Here is a 19072-nt window from a genome sequence, read left to right on the forward strand (position 1 = left end):
GTGGTTAACTTCTTTATTGGTATAGAAATAGTTTTGTTGCTTTTTCCAGATATTGCTTTCTTTCTAAGGTTTATTTATTTAATTTTACATAGAAGTTTTCAAATGCAACATGACAGACTGCTTATCTTTTACTTTATGTTTTTGAATGAATCAGGAAATGAGTGATTAAGTTCCTAAGACCCTCAAGCATAGCAACTGAGATGAAGTTCATTTACCTGAAGTGTGTTATGTCATTTATAAATGACGGAAAACAAGATAAGTGTCAGAAACCATAAAATCTTAGTGGTTTATTTATTCATTCATTCCTATCGTCGTCAGTTGCCTATAAGAGAAGCATGCAAGGATAATTGTTTATAATCATCAAAACAACACATTTGAACATCATAACTGCAATATGTATTTCCCTATTATTTTAAATCATTTTGTAACTTGATGCACTGTGGTTATTTTCTAACATACTTCTCATAGACTTTTTAAAAGTTTTAATATTTGATTAAAAATGGGACATTGAAGAACTAGGGGAAAGCCTCAGTCGATTAAGTGCTCACTACATAGGCAAGAAGATTTAAATCCAATCAATAGCTACCAAATAAGGGTGGGAAGATGTGCACACATGTGTTCCCAGTTCTATGGAGGTAGAAGGATCTCTGAAGCCTATTGGCCATTGGGATTTGCTAAACATACAAGATCCTGATTCACTGAGACAGCAGAGGTTGAACTCTGATCTATACAGCCAGACAGATACATACATATTTACATACACATACATATATGCGATTGAGAAATATTTAGGTTAAATGAAGTTAGCTAATCTTTTTATACCAAATAAGGTAAAATAAAGAAGGCACAGAATAAAGCAAAACATTACCTGATCAATGGTATTGGAGATCATATGGGACATTCATATTTTTAAAGTCTATTATCTTGAAATTTGTGAATAATTTATATCACAATAAGAGAAAAACCTTTGAAATACAGCATAAGATTCAAAGGAGATTGTTGATACTCCACTTTTTAACCGACCTTTGAACTTCTACTATAGAATTTATTTCAAAAATATTCATCTTATGGTTATGGCTTAGAAATGTAGAGAAAGACAAAAGAATCCTTAAACAACAATGGAGGACTCTTAGGGATAGATCTTAGTAGGTGAAAAAAAATCTGTGTGAAATTAAGTGCAAGAGTATATGTGTGTTAAAGTGCTTCTCTGTCAGTTAGTACCTATATAATATACCCCATTTCTTCTAATTAACTTTTTAACCTGTCTGTTTCATCAACTGAAAACTGAGACTATAGAATATACCTCACAGGGATATGGAGAAGATTAAAAGGATCATTATTTATAAATGCTTGAATGAACACAACTAAATCTCAAAGCGAGGCCTTTGTCTTTTTTAATTAAGGTCAAATAAATTAAAGATGAAATAACACATTTGGCTTGAAGAAGCAACGCATGTAGATGTATAGGGGGTTTAAATTCAGCACAACACTTAGAGGCCTTCTTTACTATTGGAGTTTTACAGAAGTTTGCACATCAAACATAATGAGTATATTCATGGTTGGTTTTAAGAACAATGATATCACTTTCCTCTGGATGTTTTGTTTATTCTTCTTCCTTTACACTTCTGGCTCTAGCTTACATTGCATGAAAGTTTATGATACCAGAAAGCCATACCTAAAAGGTATCTTTATGGGCCAGCATTGCAGATAGCAAGAAACAGAGAAGAGGTAGATATATTTAGATTGGAAAAGCAACAATCACAATATAGGTATTCTCAACTTAGAATGCTATACCATTTTAAATTTGCATAATCATTCAAGCGATGTGAATGTTATATGCAAATATAATTTATCAGCACAATTTCTTACTCTATGTACATAAAAATTGGTCAATACAATTTAGAAAAATGTCAAATTTTATAGATAGTATGAATATTCAATAGCTGGAATACATGAAAATAGAGAAGAAACTTTCAAAGCCAGATTGTCCAAATTGTTATAATTTTAGATGAATAAATAATTATAGGTAAATTTTATCAAGTTCTGTGAGCATTGCAGGAGTCACTGCTGATAGAAACAAGACTTATCAAACTTAAAGGTAGCCATCCTGGACGACTTAGGATGGCTGGTTACTTTACAAAACTCCCTAGTTAATAGGTATTTAGATTCAGCTTTGTGTGTACCCAGATCTTAAATTATGCCACTAAAGGTGTTGAGAAGTCACATATGATCAAATATTCATTTAAAGAGAAAAGGAATATACTAGCCAAGGAGTAGTTAGTAAAATTTGCTCACCAGTCTATGGGACTTATTACTGTTTTGTTTTGTTTTTTTTAATTTTTGAGATTAAATATAGTTATAACATGTTTCCCTTTCACTTTTCTCCCACTAAACTCTTCCATATGTCCTTGTCACATTCTTTCAAATACATGACCTTTTTTATTTTGACTAATTAATATTGGATGTATACACACACACACACACACACACACACTGAGAAGAAGTCAGTATCATGGACATTAAAATTTTTTTCCAAACTGTTGGACTTAGATAGGAGACTTTAAGTTTAGGACAACTAATTTTTACAAAATGGAATTGATTGTAGTTCACTCTATTTAATGACTAACAAGAGATAACTAACTGTATTCATGAAAGAAAAACATGATTACAAGCATTATATTGATTTATTACTTAAAAATTTCCTCTTTCACCTATACAGTACACATATTATAAGTGACAAAAATCTGTTGTCATGTCTTAGGAAACCTATAATTTCTCAAAATTTAGAATTTCAATAGGCGCTACTGGAGACCAACCAAAGAGCATACAAGGGCTGGACTCAATTCCCTAGCACATATGTAGTGGATGTGCAACTTGTTCTTCATGTGAGTCCTTCAACAACTGAAGTGGGGATGTTGGTGGGGGTGGGGTGGGGGTGGGAGAGGGGAGCTGGCCCTAAATCAGTTACTTGTCCCAGTGCCTGTCCGTAGATCCTGTTCTGCTAACTGCGCTGCCTTGTCTGCACTCAATGGAAGAGGATGTGACAAGTCCTGCAGTGAGTTGTTGTGCCAGGGTTTGTTGGTACCCAGATGAAGAGGAGAAGGGGATGGGATATGGGGAAGGGACTGTGGGGGGGGGGGTAGACGGGTTAAGGTGGTGACTGAAGGAGAGGGCTGCAATTAAGATTTAGAATGAATAAATAAACTGTGAAAGAGTTCAATACTGATTGCATTTTTTCAATGCAATATATTATTTGCATGCAGGACATCAAAACTAAACAAATTATAGTTGTTGTTCAGTGTTTCTTTTACAATTATCAGAACAACTTAAAATGTATTTTTATCATAACTTTATTCAATTTTTTTTTACCATAACCTTTATGTAGTGTACTGATTAACTTTTTAAAACCCTGCTATTGGTATTTTAGAAATAATTTAAATTTCATAATTACCAGTCAGGCTATTGATTTGTAGGAATAATCTATATTTTTAAAAATGCATGTGATTTAAAGCTTGGAAGCAATGAGAAAGTAGTTCTTACTATGAGGCATTGTAGTGTTGTGTTCTATGGGTCTGGCAACAGTTTCCAAAGCAGTCTGGAATCTGATTGAAAAGCTTTTCAACATTGCTTATTTAAGACCGGCAGCTTTTATAAAAATCTAGCAGTGAATCCATTAGATCTTTTAAATACCACTGGAAATGTTTTGGCTTGTCTACAGCCTTATATTTATTTTACAGAAGATAGTGAATATTCTAGGCTACCCCAGGCTAAACAGTCACATATACAAACAGATGTTTAATATAAAGAGCCAATGAATTCAGAAAGGGATTATGTATTTTTCTCTTACTACAAGGAAAGGTATGGGTTTTGGGGACACATAAAATAGTGTGTAGAATAAGTACGAGAAATAAAGTATAATCTAGAATATTCCAATAGGCTACTAAAACTAATACACATTGGAGCAAGAGTGCCACTTGAACAATATTGGCAGTTACATTAAAACTAATCTGATATGAACAAAATCATGGTAAAATAATGTGGAATCAGTTTAACTTTTTCAGAAAACAGCTCAAAATTTAATATATTTTTATTTTTTCAAGAGTAATTATAATGTCTTTAGAGATTTCTATTATAGCTTATGATATATAACTTAGGATTTGATTCTGTATAATATTATATTCAGCTTTAAAGCTTAGTGGATAAAATTAATTTGCAGACATTATCATGTGGAAGAGGGAGAGGAGGAAGGAAGATCAGGAGATTTGGTATCTTTGGCTAAAAGCAAGTTCAAAGCATGCCTAGGATACACAAAACCCACTCAGAAATGAAATTAAAAAATAATTCAATACATATTAGAGAACTTCAATGATAATGAATGAGTATGCCTTGAACTGTTGTATTCTCTAGAACTGTGTTTTGTTTGAAAAGTATTTCAGCTGATTATCATAGTTTAATTTATATATGATTATTTTTAGCATTAAATAAGGTAGGCTGGGGAATATGCTGAATGTAATAGCTTTACAAAGACTAAACATATCACAATGGAGAGTGTGTTTCTAAATGTAATTTGTCAAATCAAGCATCAAACTTTTGATACAGAAGAAAATAGGGAAGTTAGGTGACATATCAGCAAGGTACAATGAGGTTACCGGATGCTTAATGACTCTTACACAAAACAGAGGAATGCAAACATAAAGACTGGTAGGAACTTGGCAATAAAACAACTGAGACAAAGTCAGCTCTATCTAAGGTCAGCTATATTCTTAGAAGCCAGGTGTGAGGTCTTTACACTCCTGGGCTTTCATGCCCAAGCCATGGTTCTAATTAGGGAGATCTGCTCTAGCTCACCTTCTCATGAATAATGCAATACTCTAAAACCACAGCCCAATCTTCTTCCTAAACCATTGTAAATTCCTGTATATGGGAGTGAATGTGTGGGGGGACGTTCTACTAATAAGTAATGTAGTCTGCCATACATAACTATAATAAGAATTCTAAACTTACTTTGCTAAGTTTGCCATGGAATTTCTAATTCTATGTAGTAGATAGTTATGCCTGATTTCTTTCACTATCTCTCTTACAATACTAGAGGCAATTCTGAATGTCACTGAATAGGCAACATTCTTACTGCATTCCAAGTCCAGGGTCAGCTCAGGGACTACCTAGTGCATTGCTGAAGGCCAGGAAGCAAAGTTCAATTTTGCTTAGGTATTTGGCAAGTCATTGTTTGGAGGCACCTATAATAAACAATACTGAAAGAAAGCACACAGATCCATTCGCAAGAACAAGTTTGGAGCAATCATTATCCAGGATGCCATGGTTCCAGGAGACTAAGTTTCCCTTGAACTTTTCGTCTCGGAACTTTGTCCAGGTGTCTAGGCCTGTCATGCGAGTCACTACTGGAGTGGGTGTGGGTAGCATTTATGTTTCTGTTTTGTTTCTCTTTACTATTTTTTATGGCCCTTGGCTTTAGATTGAAGGCTCTTTTTTTCTGTTTTCTTGAGTTACTTCACGAAATTATTTATTTGACATGGTTTTTTGTTTGTTTAGTTCAGGATTTGTTGTTGTTTGTTGTTTATTTTGAGACACATGCTCACTTTATAGCATTGCTTTCTGTTAACTCTTAATTCTTTCCTGGCATCTTATTGATGGGAATAGAGGTGCATACCACCAAGGTGTTAAAATCACTATATTTTTTTTATTTTTTTATTTTTTTATTACATATTTTCCTCAATTACATTTCCAATGCTATCCCAAAAGTCCCCCATACCCCCCCCCACTTCCCTACCCACCCATTCCCATTCTTTTGGCCCTGGCATTCCCCTGTATTGGGGCATATAAAGTTTGCAAGTCCAATGGGCCTCTCTTTCCAGTGATGGCCGACTAGGCCATCTTTCGATACATATGCAGCTAGAGACAAGAGCTCCAGGGTACTGGTTAGTTCATCATGTTGTTCCAACTATAGGGTTGCAAATCCCTTTAGCTCCTTGGGTACTTTCTCTAGCTTCTCCATTGGGAGCCCTGTGATCCATCCAATAGCTGACTGTGAGCATCCAATTCTGTGTTTGCTAGGCCCCAGCATAGTCTCACAAGAGACAGCTATATCTTGGTCCTTTCAGCAAAATCTTGCTAGTGTATGCAATGGTGTCAGTGTTTGGAAGCTGATTATGGGATGGATCCCTGCATATGGCAGTCTCTAGATGGTCCATCCTTTCATCACAGCTCCAAACTTTGTCTCTGTAACTCCTTCCATGGGTGTTTTGTTCCCACTTCTAAGAAGGGGCACAGTGTCCACACTTTGGTCTTCATTCTTCTTGAGTTTCATGCGTTTAGCAAATTGTATCTTATATCTTGGGTATCCTAAGATGATAGTAAGAGTTCAAAATCTCTTAGGGAAACTATATTTTTTGCTCATTAGTAATAGCTCTTAGAGAGCTGTACTCAGTGAGCTTTCAACAGAAAAAAATGTATTCTTGGATGGTTTAAAACCAATTTTCATCTCTCAGCCAACTATAATTTCATAAAAGCTTCTTAGTTAGGTGTGAGACTTTATACCCAATGTCATAACAGAATTAATTATTTTTATGGAAAAATGTATTGTTGTAAATACTGGAATGTATTTTATTTTTGTGCCAAAATGATAACCCCTGCTTCCTGGAAAGTAGATTTGTACTTCTATGTTTTTTGTTATTGTTGTTACTCTTGTTATGCTGTTTGCTTTCTGCCTGGATAAAAGTTTGACTTTTCAAAAGTAAAGCTATGAAGTTCACAATCAATTAACTTCATGATGGACAGTTTATGTCACATATCTACAAATGTCACAAACCAGTGTTTCCCTCCTTTTAAAGTTCTACATATGCATTTGGTTATACTTTTGCATCATAAAAATTTAGAAGTCTATCTTAGCTTCTAGTTCTTTGAGCTGGACCTCAAATAGTCCTCAGTTATGGAACCAGGCATAGCTCAGGTCTCTTCTCATTGTGCATATGGGTGAAGAGAAACTCAAATCCTCAAGTATTTTAAGAGTGTCTCAGAATCAGTGATGAACATTTTCTTTCCAGGTCTTGCTTTTAGGCATTGATTTGATTCTTGTCTCTATTACTGTATTTTGTAACTTAGACATTTGCATTATTAAATATTCTTTTGACAATTTGTCCAGGGAGTAGAGATTTAAACATTTAAATGAATGGTAATCTCTATCACTGAGAAAACTACAGATTGTATGATCATGCTTAATAATATTGACAAATAAATTTCCTATTTTAACATAGGTACAATATTGAGAATATTCTGTGTGGAAGGGAAATGTGTTGTACAGCTACCTTTTCTATTCTTTTCGGAAGTGTAATGTTATTCAGATGGCTTCAAGGATGCTAAGTTTGAAAGTCAAGTACAAAGCCAAGAATGGTAGTTTGAGTTGCAGAGCCACATGCCAAGCTGTTAGTTTGCAGTTGATTTTTAATTTTAAAATTACTCATGGTTTTCATAAGTTTTGTTATACTTCACAATTATGAAAAAATGGATGTTAATGATTTCATGTGTAAGAAGCAAGATACTTTCTCTGTATTTCAAATTGCTCTCAAGTATAATACATTTTATTCAAAAGTGTCTGTCACTACATTTTTCTTCTGAGTTTATTTGTATTAAACAATAAACTATATCAATAAAATTTTCCTAATAATATGTCTAATTTAAAATTTAAATGAAATTATAAAAATATTCCATTTTGAAATTATACTTGCATAATTTTATTATAACTTTAAACATAAAATAATCTATTTAATTATTTAATTTAAGATTAATATGTAATAATTATTACTGAAATAACATCTTAATTACTTGTCTGTTTGTATGTCTCTATGTACATGAACACATGTTCCAGTGCACAAGTTAATCTGAACATGTTTGGAGGGTTAGGCTTAGATAATAGTTTTGTATGAGTGGCTTATCTCTTTCTGCCATGTACATCGTAGAATCAAACTCATGCCATTAGATTTGGAGGCAAGTGCCCTGAGACACTGTCTTAGTCAGGGTTCTATTCCTGCACAAACATCATGACCAAGAAGCAAGTTGGGGAAGAAAGGGTTTATTCGGGTTACACTTCCATACTGCTGTTCATCACCAAAGGAAGTCAGGACTGGAACTCAAGCAGGTCAGAAAGCAGGAGCTGATGCAGAGGCCATGGAGGGATGTTCTTTACTGGCTTGCCTCCCCTGGCTTGCTCAGCCTGCTCTCTTATAGAACCAAGACTACCAGCCCAGAGATGGTCCCACCCACAGGGGCCTTTCCCCCTTGATCACTAATTGAGAAAATGCCTGACAGTTGTATCTCATGGAGGCATTTCCTCAACTGAAGCTCCTTTCTCTGTGATAACTCCAGCTGTGTCAAGTTGACACAAAACTAGCCAATACAACTGACCCCTTGTCAACTTGACACACAAACACATCACTAGTAAGCCTCAACCCTTACATTCTTATTCATCCCCAAGGTCTAAATAACTTTAAATGTCCCACAGTCTTTACATATTCTTAAAATTTCAATCTCTTTAAAATATACATCTCTTTTAAAAATCCAAAGTCTTTTTACAATTAAAAGTCACTTAACTGTGGGCTCCACTAAAACAGTTTCTTCCTTCAAGAGGGAAAATATCAGGGCACAGTCACAATCAAAAGCAAAAACCAATCTCCAACCGTCCAATGTCTGGGATCCAACTCACGATCTTCTGGGCTCCTCCAAGGGCTTGGGTCACTTCTCCAGCCATGCCCTTTGTAGCACACACGTCGTCCTCTGGGTTCCAGATGCCTGTACTCCACTGCTGCTGCTGCTCTTGGTGGTCATCTCATGGTACTGGCATCTCCAAAACACTGCATGACCCCTTCAGTCCTGGGCCTTCAATTACAACTGAGGCTGCACCTTCACCAATGGCCTTCCATGGCCTCTCACAGTGCTTAGCCTCAGCTGCTCTGCATGACCCCTTCATGCCTTCAAAACCAGTACCACCTGGGTGACCCTTACACATTACCAAGTCCCGCTGCAGAAGGAGTACAACCTTGCCTATCTCTGGAACACAGCCTCTTTGTGCTTTCAGAAAACACTTCCCAGAAGATGTCACCTCAACGATGCTGGTCTCTTCTTAATCACCGCTAATTTCTTAGCTCCAGCTAACCAGCATCAATAGTCCCAGTAATGCAAAGTTTTTGCTTTAGTAGTTCTGGTATCTTGTTAATCACAGCTGATTCTTCAGCCCCAGCTAACCAGAACTACAAAATCTTCACAATCAAAACAGCAACGGCCCTGAAAAGAGTCTTTAATTTTTCCTCTGAAATTTCACAAACCAGACCTCCATCTTCTGCACTGTTCTCAACATTATCTTCCAAGCTCCTACACAACATCTGACAGAGCTCTTAACAACGAATGGATCTTCAAGCCCAAAGTTCCAAAGTCCTTCCACAGTCCTCCCCAAAACATGTTCAGGTTGTCACAGGAATACCCCACTCCCAGTACCAATTTGTCTTAGTCAGGGTTCTATTCCTGCACAAACATCATGACCAAGAAGCAAGTTGGGGAAGAAAGGGTTTATTCGGGTTACACTTCCATACTGCTGTTCATCACCAAAGGAAGTCAGGACTGGAACTCAAGCAGGTCAGAAAGCAGGAGCTGATGCAGAGGCCATGGAGGGATGTTCTTTACTGGCTTGCCTCCCCTGGCTTGCTCAGCCTGCTCTCTTATAGAACCAAGACTACCAGCCCAGAGATGGTCCCACCCACAGGGGCCTTTCCCCCTTGATCACTAATTGAGAAAATGCCTGACAGTTGTATCTCATGGAGGCATTTCCTCAACTTAAGCTCCTTTCTCTGTGATAACTCCAGCTGTGTCAAGTTGACACAAAACTAGCCAATACAGACACTAATTCATCTTGCTGGCTCCTAAACTTTCTTTTTATAAGTTAACATATAAGTTAGTATTTTAGATAACCTTTTGGAGTCATGGGACCTCTTAGAATAGTTGGAGAATTATAAGTATAATTGATAAAATTCATTACATCCTTTCTAAAGCTTAAAGACTTAAATATTTCATAAGCAAATTTTGGTCCTTTAAAGTTTACTTACATTTCTGTGACGAAGAGAGTATTTTAATCAGTTAGCCCTAGATCTTTTTCTGAAATATTTTAAGGTAAACTGACTCAAATATCAAAAGGTTTGAAGGTAAAAGGCTTGAAATGCCATGTCTATAAATTTGGAATGTGTTGTAAACCTGGCAAAATTAACTATCTGAACTCTTCAGGCATATTTCCTCTGAGAATAAGGGTCTGAAATCAAACCCAAAAGACATTATTAGCATAAATGTCCAGAATAGTGTATATATAATTACACTTGGTGATTTCGATGAGTTAGCAATCCAGATATTCCATTAATATGATTTATACTATTATAGTTTTCAGAAAGTACTGACACTTACACAAGACATACTTGTACAACTATAATAATATGATTGTAGTGGAATTTTTAAAAATTAAGACCAACATGATGTACATAGTGAAATAAAGGCCATTATTTTTTAGCTACATTGTAAGACCATGTCTCACAAACCTAAACCAAAGATAACAAGAAGACAGGTGTGTGTGTGTGTGTGTGTGTGTGTGTGTGTGCTTATGTAAAGTCTTACGATTTTTGTGAAGATGAAATAATGTCAAGTTACTTGAAGAATCATAAAAAATGGGTGATTTTTGGAGCAGTTTTTCACAATTTTTCTGGTTTAAAATTTAGGGCAAGTTCTTGATATAGAAGAAACAGTATTTCTCAGCAGTTTATCATGGTGAAGTAAACAAGAAAAATATTTATAAACATTTATAAATAATGGTAACCAGAATGTAATTCCAGAAATATATGACCAAGTCAACATATTATGTTGTATTCCTTTAAAAAAAAGGGGGGGTGTTATATTAGGCAATAGGATATATGATGAGTGAATCTTTACCAACATGTCTAGACAAGTGTGTCAAAGGAGAAGGAGGTTTATACAACTTTTGTTCACAAAAGGTAAAGTGAATAAATGAATATGTTATTCATTCTATTACACTGACGCAGAAAGCAAATAGCTGTGATTTAGAAAGGCAAGCAGAAGCTTTCTTACTCTAAATAGACATTTTCATTGGGCTTTTAAATTTGGTTACAAATCTCAAACAACTAAATATGTATCCCTGTGCCCTTTGTGATATGAAGTAGGCATGCTAGTAGTAGAAATTATTACTACTATAGCTTTCCATGTGCATCTGTGATTTCTTGTGTGCTCACTTCTGATCCACAAACTCCTTATCCTTTCTTCCCTACTGATTTTCTAACCATCTGAGACTAAGATACAGATTGGGATTATGACACATTCTATTAGGAAACTTCTTGTGATTAAAGGAATATTTCAGAAGTGATTAGGGGAGGGGTATGCCTTAGACAGTGTTGCAATATAGTGTAATAGATCACTGCTGTAAGTGCCTAAACGTTTACAGTCACCTATTGGGACTTAAAATATGAGCAAAACACTACAAAGCTTGAATTTCCAACTTTGTAACTTGTTCTATTGACTAGAAGAGATGACTTATGTATATAGTCTTATGTAAGATAAAAAAAATAGATCTATGAAATTATCAAGAGAAACCTCATTGGACAGGGATACCCTTAAGAAAAACATGAACTAACTAACTTAAATAGATACTTATATTAAAATGTATCTTGTAAAATATATTAAATTTAATTTTTTTTGCACAGAAAAATTAAAAGTTGTTCACATTCTTAGAAAAAATGTATATAGAATAGAAAACATTTAGTAACAGGGTAGACTCCAAGGTCACTGAGTGGTGATAGTTATTTTTAACGTTTAAAATTCCATTTTTGATTTTAAATTTCTTTTATTCAAAAATTTCAGCCTTAGAAAATATTTTGTTGTTAATGTATAGTTTTATGATTAATCTACTTAAAAGAAAAATAAATGAAGAATTTAGGAAAAGGGTGGCATTATTAAACATAGGTGCAATTTTCTTTATCTAAAGAAAATAACATTTGCAGGGTATGAATCAGCAGCCCCTTTGCAAATGAGCAGACAAAACAGTCAGAGTGTTATTTTAAGACGTATGCCCTTTGTCCAACATCAGCAGGGTTATGTGGCTTGAGAACATAAAAACAGCCCATAGATCAGATTGTAGCTAAAGGGATTCATGCTTGCATTTTGTTATGAAGTTCAAATTGGAAACTGTTCAGGCAGAAAACTAATAGAAATGGTGATAGCTAATTAACCTAAGGCTTCAAAGTAATTGCTCTGCAGGAAGCAATTTGAAAGAGACCTTTTAATATTTGTTTATTTATTTATATGCTTTTGAAAATCATAAAACACCCTATTTGACTTTTGATGAATTAGCGAAAAATATATGAATATAGGCAAGTATTGACTTTTTAAGCTTCTACCTGATCTGAATTCTTGGTAAGTTTTTAAAAAAGCTAGAATGTAGCAAGAATTTTATTTATTTACCAGGATTAGCACTTGGACACATACACATCTGAAGTGGTAGACTTCCAAGCTAAGTAAGGATCAAGGACAGTTTTGAATATATCCACCCAACCATGAGACAGGTTCTTAGGAGCAGACCCATTACAGTTAGCTAATCTAGAGCAAATGGTTGTTGCATGGTGAACTGATTCACTAAGCAAGCACAGCTGCTGCTGTGATTTGAGGCACAGAATGAGATATTAACATTGGAACATGGCTCCTGTCTGCCCCAGTCTCTAATTGTGCTTCTTAACTTCTGTACATGTCTCTGCATCTTGATCTGTATATTCAAACAAACTAACTAGTCAAAAATATAGTAAACTGTCAAATTATCTCTGAGTAGCATGCCCTCATATACCTCTCATAGAAGTAGTGCAAAATTTAAGAACATTGATACAAAATGTCCAGACTTAATTTTAAATATATATACATATATTTGTATATGTATATGTATATGTATATGTATATGTATATGTATATGTATATGTATATGTATATGTATATGTATATGTATATGTATATGTATATGTATATGATTACATTTGGTCCTAATTTAGGATTACCATAGAATGAATCAATCACTGTTATGGAAATCAAACAATTACATAGACTGTTTTTCACAAATCCTCTTCTAGTGAATAGAGCATATTCTTCTAAAATGCTGTATAGGTATATCTGACTATGTTTCAAAGCACATTATATCAGAAATGATGGATTTAATCATTTTAGACCTACACCACATTTTATAATCAATTTTCAACACTCTTTACTTCTCCCCAGAATTAGATTAAAAAACATATGAAGCAAATTGACATGTTTGAAACTTTTATTTGTTAGATCAAAATGGATAATGAATCAAATATAGTGAGTAATTTTCATCCACTGCTTTACAATGATTAAATTTAGTCTAATAAATTATAAATATGTTGTTTTTCATACTGTAAATCATATGGTACATATATATGTTACACATGGTGATAAAACTTATCTAGTTCATAAAACATCATTTAAAATTTATCACTATTGGTGTTAAAGAAAACCAAACATTTAAAAATTTAAAACCAAAACATCTAATGGGTTTTGACATTTTTCTATAACCATGTCTATTTGTCTTGTGTTGCAGGATTTATTTATACATGTGGTGGAACTTTAAAAGGACTCAATGGCACCATAGAAAGCCCTGGTTTTCCATATGGATATCCAAATGGTGCGAACTGTACATGGGTAATAATAGCAGAAGAACGAAATAGAATACAAATTGTTTTTCAGTCATTTGCACTAGAAGAGGAGTACGACTACTTATCTTTATATGATGGACATCCTCATCCGACGAACTTTAGGACAAGGTTAGTGAATTTTTAGTGGTACACTAGAGGTAGAATATCTCATGGGAAGACTATGTTTTTCATAGAAAAAGCTAATTATATGATTTTTTATAATAAATTTATATCAAACAGGTATGTACTATTCATGTGAAAATGTATAATTTATTTATTTTTCTCTCTAAGTCTTACTTCCTAATAATAGTAATTATTACTTTTCCACAGGTAGATTAAGTGAACCTTTAAAGTGCTTATGGTGATTGTGGTTTTAATTAACTTAAGGCTTCATTTATTGTGGTAATAACTTGGGGCAAAATAAAATTATCCTATAAAAGGTATCTTTCAGAGGTATGTGTTCAATATACTGTGTTATAAAAAATACTTTAAAATCAGTATTTATGTAATGGAGAAATACAGTGATTTCATAAAATGTTTAAATAACTGACGAACACATTTTTAAGGTTAAATCTCACATTTCTGATTTTACAGTAGGAATTAAGCATATATTCATGGATATCATTTTAATATAACTTTTATTTTATGTGTATAGATGTTTAACCTGCAAACATGTATGTACAGTATATGCATGCACATCTTAACTCAGAGGCCAGATACACGTGTCACATAATCTTGAATTGGCGTTATATACATGCTAGGAGTCAGGTCCTCTGCAAGAATGACCAGTACTCTTAACAGCTAAACCATCTGTCCAGCCCTGATATTTTGTATTTTTGAAAATAGTCAATTAAACATGAAAAAAGAGTTAAATTTTTCCTAAATAGGTGTTTTAGAATGTTAATATGCTTTATTTACAGTGGACTGTTTTTGTTTAGAAAAAGTCATTATTTTAAAAGGATTAAAACTTGGAAAAAAACAAAGTCAGAAAATATATATGCCCAGATTTCTAACTGTGTTTACATATAGATTATGGACAGTCAAGATTTTCTAGTTTGTATTTCATCATATTCTAAACAAATAATATTAGCTTTTGAAGGATACTTTCATGTGATAAAAATTATTTGGTAACTCTGTCACTCTTCCTAATTGTTGATACTATGTTCTTGGTTTTTGTTGTTGTTTGTTTTTTTTTTTTTCCTTCAAAAGAAGCTTTCAACATCAACTTTCTAAATTTTCACCATTCTTTCACATCTCACCATTGATCATTTGTATTTTTTCTTTAATTAAAAATAGAGTCTTTTTTCATACAATATAATTTGAATACATTTTCCTCTCTATGTACTTCTCCTAGTTCCTCCCCATCTCCACTTTGGTTGGATACACCCACTTTCTGTATCTCATTAAGAAAGAATACATTGGGTGCTGGAGAGATGGCTCAGCAGTTAAGACCACACATTGTTCTTCCAGAGGTCCTGAGTTCAAATACCAGCAATCACATTGTGGCTCACAACCATCTTTAATGAGATCTGATGCCCTTTTCCTGTGTGTCTGAAGACAGCTACAGTGTACTTATATACAATAAATACATAAATTAAAAAAAAAAAAGAAAAAAAAAACAAGGAACACATTCTCAGTGATAACAACCTAACATGACAAATATAATATAATATAATATAATATAATATAATATAATATAATATAATATAATAAGATGAAGCAAAAAAAAAATGTCAAAGTTGGACATGGAAGCCCAACCAGAGGAAAAGAGTCCCAAAAGCCGGGACAAGTGTCAGAGACCCACTTTTCACTGTCAGGAATCCTATAAAACTGATAAGCTGCCAGCTATAAAACACATGCAGAGGACCTGATACAGACCTTTGTAGGCCCTGTGTTTTCTGCTTTAGCCCTTGTGAGATCATATTCATATGTACATTTCTTAGTTGATTCGGAGGGTCTAGTTTTCCTGATGCCCCCCTGCCCCATTCCATCTCCTTTGGCTCTTTCTACTTCCTCTTCACTATTCCCTGATCTCTGAAGAGGGGAATTTTATAGAGATCTCCCATTTAGACTCCCTTTCCACATAATGTTTGTCTGTGGATGTTTGCATCTATTTTCATCTACTGCCTGAGGAATTTTTCCCAATGATGGGATAAGACACTTAACTATATAAGAATATAGCAGAACATCATTAGGAACCACTTATTAGAATGCTCATTAGGATCAGCTTTTAAATGTATAGATATAGATACAGATTTAGAGATATAGAGATAGTCATGACCAACAGTGTTTGGTTTTATACTAGGTCTTTGGCTACCTAGTATCTGGTTCTCTGGTGTTCTAGAAGTATCAGGTCTTTTACATGTAAGAACCCAGTTTGACCAGGACTACTTGTGGAACATATTGTTTTTGTTTTTGTTTTTTTTTCCAGTGTGTATGTCTGACTTTAACAAAATTCAGGTATTCATACATGTGTGAATTTATGTCTAGGCTTCAATGCAGTTCCATGGATCAAAACGTCTGTTTTTATGCCAACACAATGCTGTTTTTATCAGAAGATTCCTTCTCATGGAATGGGCCTTGGGTCCAATCACACATTGGCTAGTTACTCCCACAACTTCTATGCCACCATTGCCCTAGCATATTTTCTAGGCAGGACAGATTGTAGGTCAAAGATTTTGTGGCTGGGTTGGTATCCATGTTTCACTTTGGGTATTCTGAAAAGTACTATCCCATATCAAAGAGATTAAAATGTAGAGTAAGGTCTCTATTGGCACCAGCTCATGCTTATTGAGTTGTGTGACTGTTGTCCTCAGAAATGGGCCCCAATTGTCAGTTTAGACTTGTCTTATCAGCAGACTTTGTCATTTAGGGAATTCCCTTGGAGCCCACTGGCCAAGAACTCAGTTGAATGCAACCTAATTAAACCATTGAAACCCTCACTTGCCAGTTGAGACTCTGTATCCCCTATTACTAGACGTCTCTAGCAGTTCTTTTATTGCCAAGGATTATTTTAGCTATACTGGTTGTTTTTATTTTTCATTTGAAGTTGGAAATTGTTCTTTAAAGGTCTCTAAATATTTGTGTTGGAACTTTGATGGTAATTACATTAAATCTAACAATTGCTTTTGTTAGGATGGCCATTTTTCCATGTTGATCTTACCCACAAGCATAAGATATCTTTCCATTTTCTGATATTTTAAATTTATTTCTGGAAAGACTTGAAGAATTATAATGCAAGTCTTTCACTTGCTTGGTTAGGGTTACATCAAAATATTTTATATTATTTGAGGCTGTTGTGAAAAATGTTGTTTCCTTGATTTCTTTCTCACGTCATTTGTAATTTGTACATAGGAAGGTTACTGATTTTTTTTTTGAGTTAATCTTGTATCCATCTACTTTGCTGAAAGTGTCTATGAACTTTAGGAGTTCCCTGGTAGAGTTCTGGGGTTCACTTAGGTATACTATCTTAACATCCGTAAATAATGCTATTTTGAATTTTTCCTTTCCAATTTGTATCTCCTTGGTCTCCTTCAGCAGTCATATTGCTCTAGCTAAAACTTCTAGTACTATATTGAATAAATATGGAGAGCTTAGGCAGTCTTGCTTCTGATTTTAATGAGAGTTTGTGCTTATCTCTATATAATTTGAGGCTGTAGATTTACTGTAAATTGCATTATTACATTTAGGTATGGCCTTTGTGTCTTTTTTGTAATGAAGAGGTGTTGAATTCTCTCAAAGGCTGTTTTGATATCTAGTGAGATATTCATGTGGTTTTGTTGTTGGTTCACTGTTTTTGTTATTTTACTCATTTATATTTCAAATGTTGTTCCTTTTCCTGGTTTCCCCTCCACAAACACCCTATTTCATCTCCCCTCTCCCTCTATGAGGGTTCTCCTCCATACACCCACCCACTTCTGCTCTCTACTCTAACAGCCTCCTAAGCTGGGGCATGGAGCCTCCACAGGACCAAAGCCCCCCCCCCCCTTTGGTGTCAGATAAGGCAATCCTCTGCTACCTATGCAGCTGGAGCCATGGGTCCCTACATCTGTACTCTGTGGTTGGTGTTTTAGTCCCTAGGAGCTCTGCAGTGTCTGATTAGTTGATATTGTTGCTCTTCCTATGGGGTTGCAATCCACTTCAGCTCCTTCATTCCTTCCTCTAACTCTTCCGTTTAGAACCCTGTGCTCAGTCCTATAGTTGGCTGCGAGCATCCACATCTGTATTGGTTGGGCTTTGGCACAGACTCTCAGGAGACAGGCTCCTGTCAGCAAGTAGTTATTGTCTCAGCAATAGTGTTTGGGTTTGGTGTCTGGAGATGGGTTGGATGCCTAGGTGGGTTGGTCTCTGGAAGGCCTTTACTTCAGTTTTTGCTCCACTCTTGTCCCTGTATTTCCTTTAGACAAGAACAATTCTGGGTTAAAAATTTTAAGGTAGGTGGGTGTCTTTCAGTTGTGGATTAAATTGACTGATTTTCATATATTGAATCATCCCTGCATCTCTTGAGATAAAGCATAGTTGATCATAGTGGATGCTTTTTTTTAATGTGTTCATGGATTTGATTTGCAAAGACTTTATTCAATATTTTTGTATTTATGTTTATAAAGCAAATTTGTGTGTAATACGTTTTTTTATTATGTATTATTTCTATGTGGTTTGGATATCAAGGGAACTTTAATTTCATAAAATAAATTGCAAGGTGTTTTTCTGTTTTTATGTTATGGAATAATTTGAGATTTTTAATTTTTTATTGGTTATTTTATTTACTTACATATCAAATGTTATCCCCCTTCCCAGTTTCCCTTCCACAAGCCCCCTAACCCCTCTTCCCTCTCCTGCCACTATGAGGATACCCACCCATCCCCTCCTGTCTCAGCGCTCTAGCATTTCCCTATCCTGGGTCATCAAGCTTTCACAAGACCAAGGAGCTCCCTTCCCAGTGATGCCAGATAAGGCCATCCTCTAACACACATCCAGCTGAAGCCATGGGACCCCCTGTGTACAACTCTTTGGTTGGTGGTTTAGTCCCTGGGAGCTTTGGTGGTCTGGTTGGTTAATACTGTTCTTCCTGTGGAGTTGGAATAATTTGAGCAGCATTTGTGTTAATTCTTATTTGAAATACTTAGAGAATTCTGACTCAAAAAATCTTGCCCGGCATTTTTTGGTTCAGACTTTTAGTGATTGCTTCTATTTTCTTAGGGGCTATAGGTCTACTTACCTTGTTTATCTTGTCGTGATTTTACTTAGGTAAGTGGTACCTATGAACCAAATTATATATTTTTTTCCAATTTGGTGAAGTACAGGTTTTTAATACATGT

At 34.8% G+C, this 19072-nt stretch overlaps 1 protein-coding gene across 3 annotated transcripts in view; it reads left to right on the top strand.

Moving 5' to 3' along the window:
• Nucleotides 1-19072, top strand: part of Csmd3 (CUB and Sushi multiple domains 3) — a 1262970-nt gene that overhangs the window by 98246 nt on the left and 1145652 nt on the right. For all 3 annotated transcript variants that reach the window (XM_029469819.2, XM_021183659.3, XM_029469820.2), the window contains exon 2: nucleotides 13661-13883. In XM_029469819.2, coding sequence (XP_029325679.1) covers nucleotides 13661-13883 — 223 coding nt within the window. The remainder of the gene's footprint in view (nucleotides 1-13660; nucleotides 13884-19072) is intronic.

Source organism: Mus caroli, unplaced genomic scaffold (genome assembly GCF_978045245.1).
Source record: "Mus caroli unplaced genomic scaffold, Mus_caroli_1 scaffold_16, whole genome shotgun sequence".
In the NCBI taxonomy this organism is placed as follows: domain Eukaryota; kingdom Metazoa; phylum Chordata; class Mammalia; order Rodentia; family Muridae; genus Mus; species Mus caroli.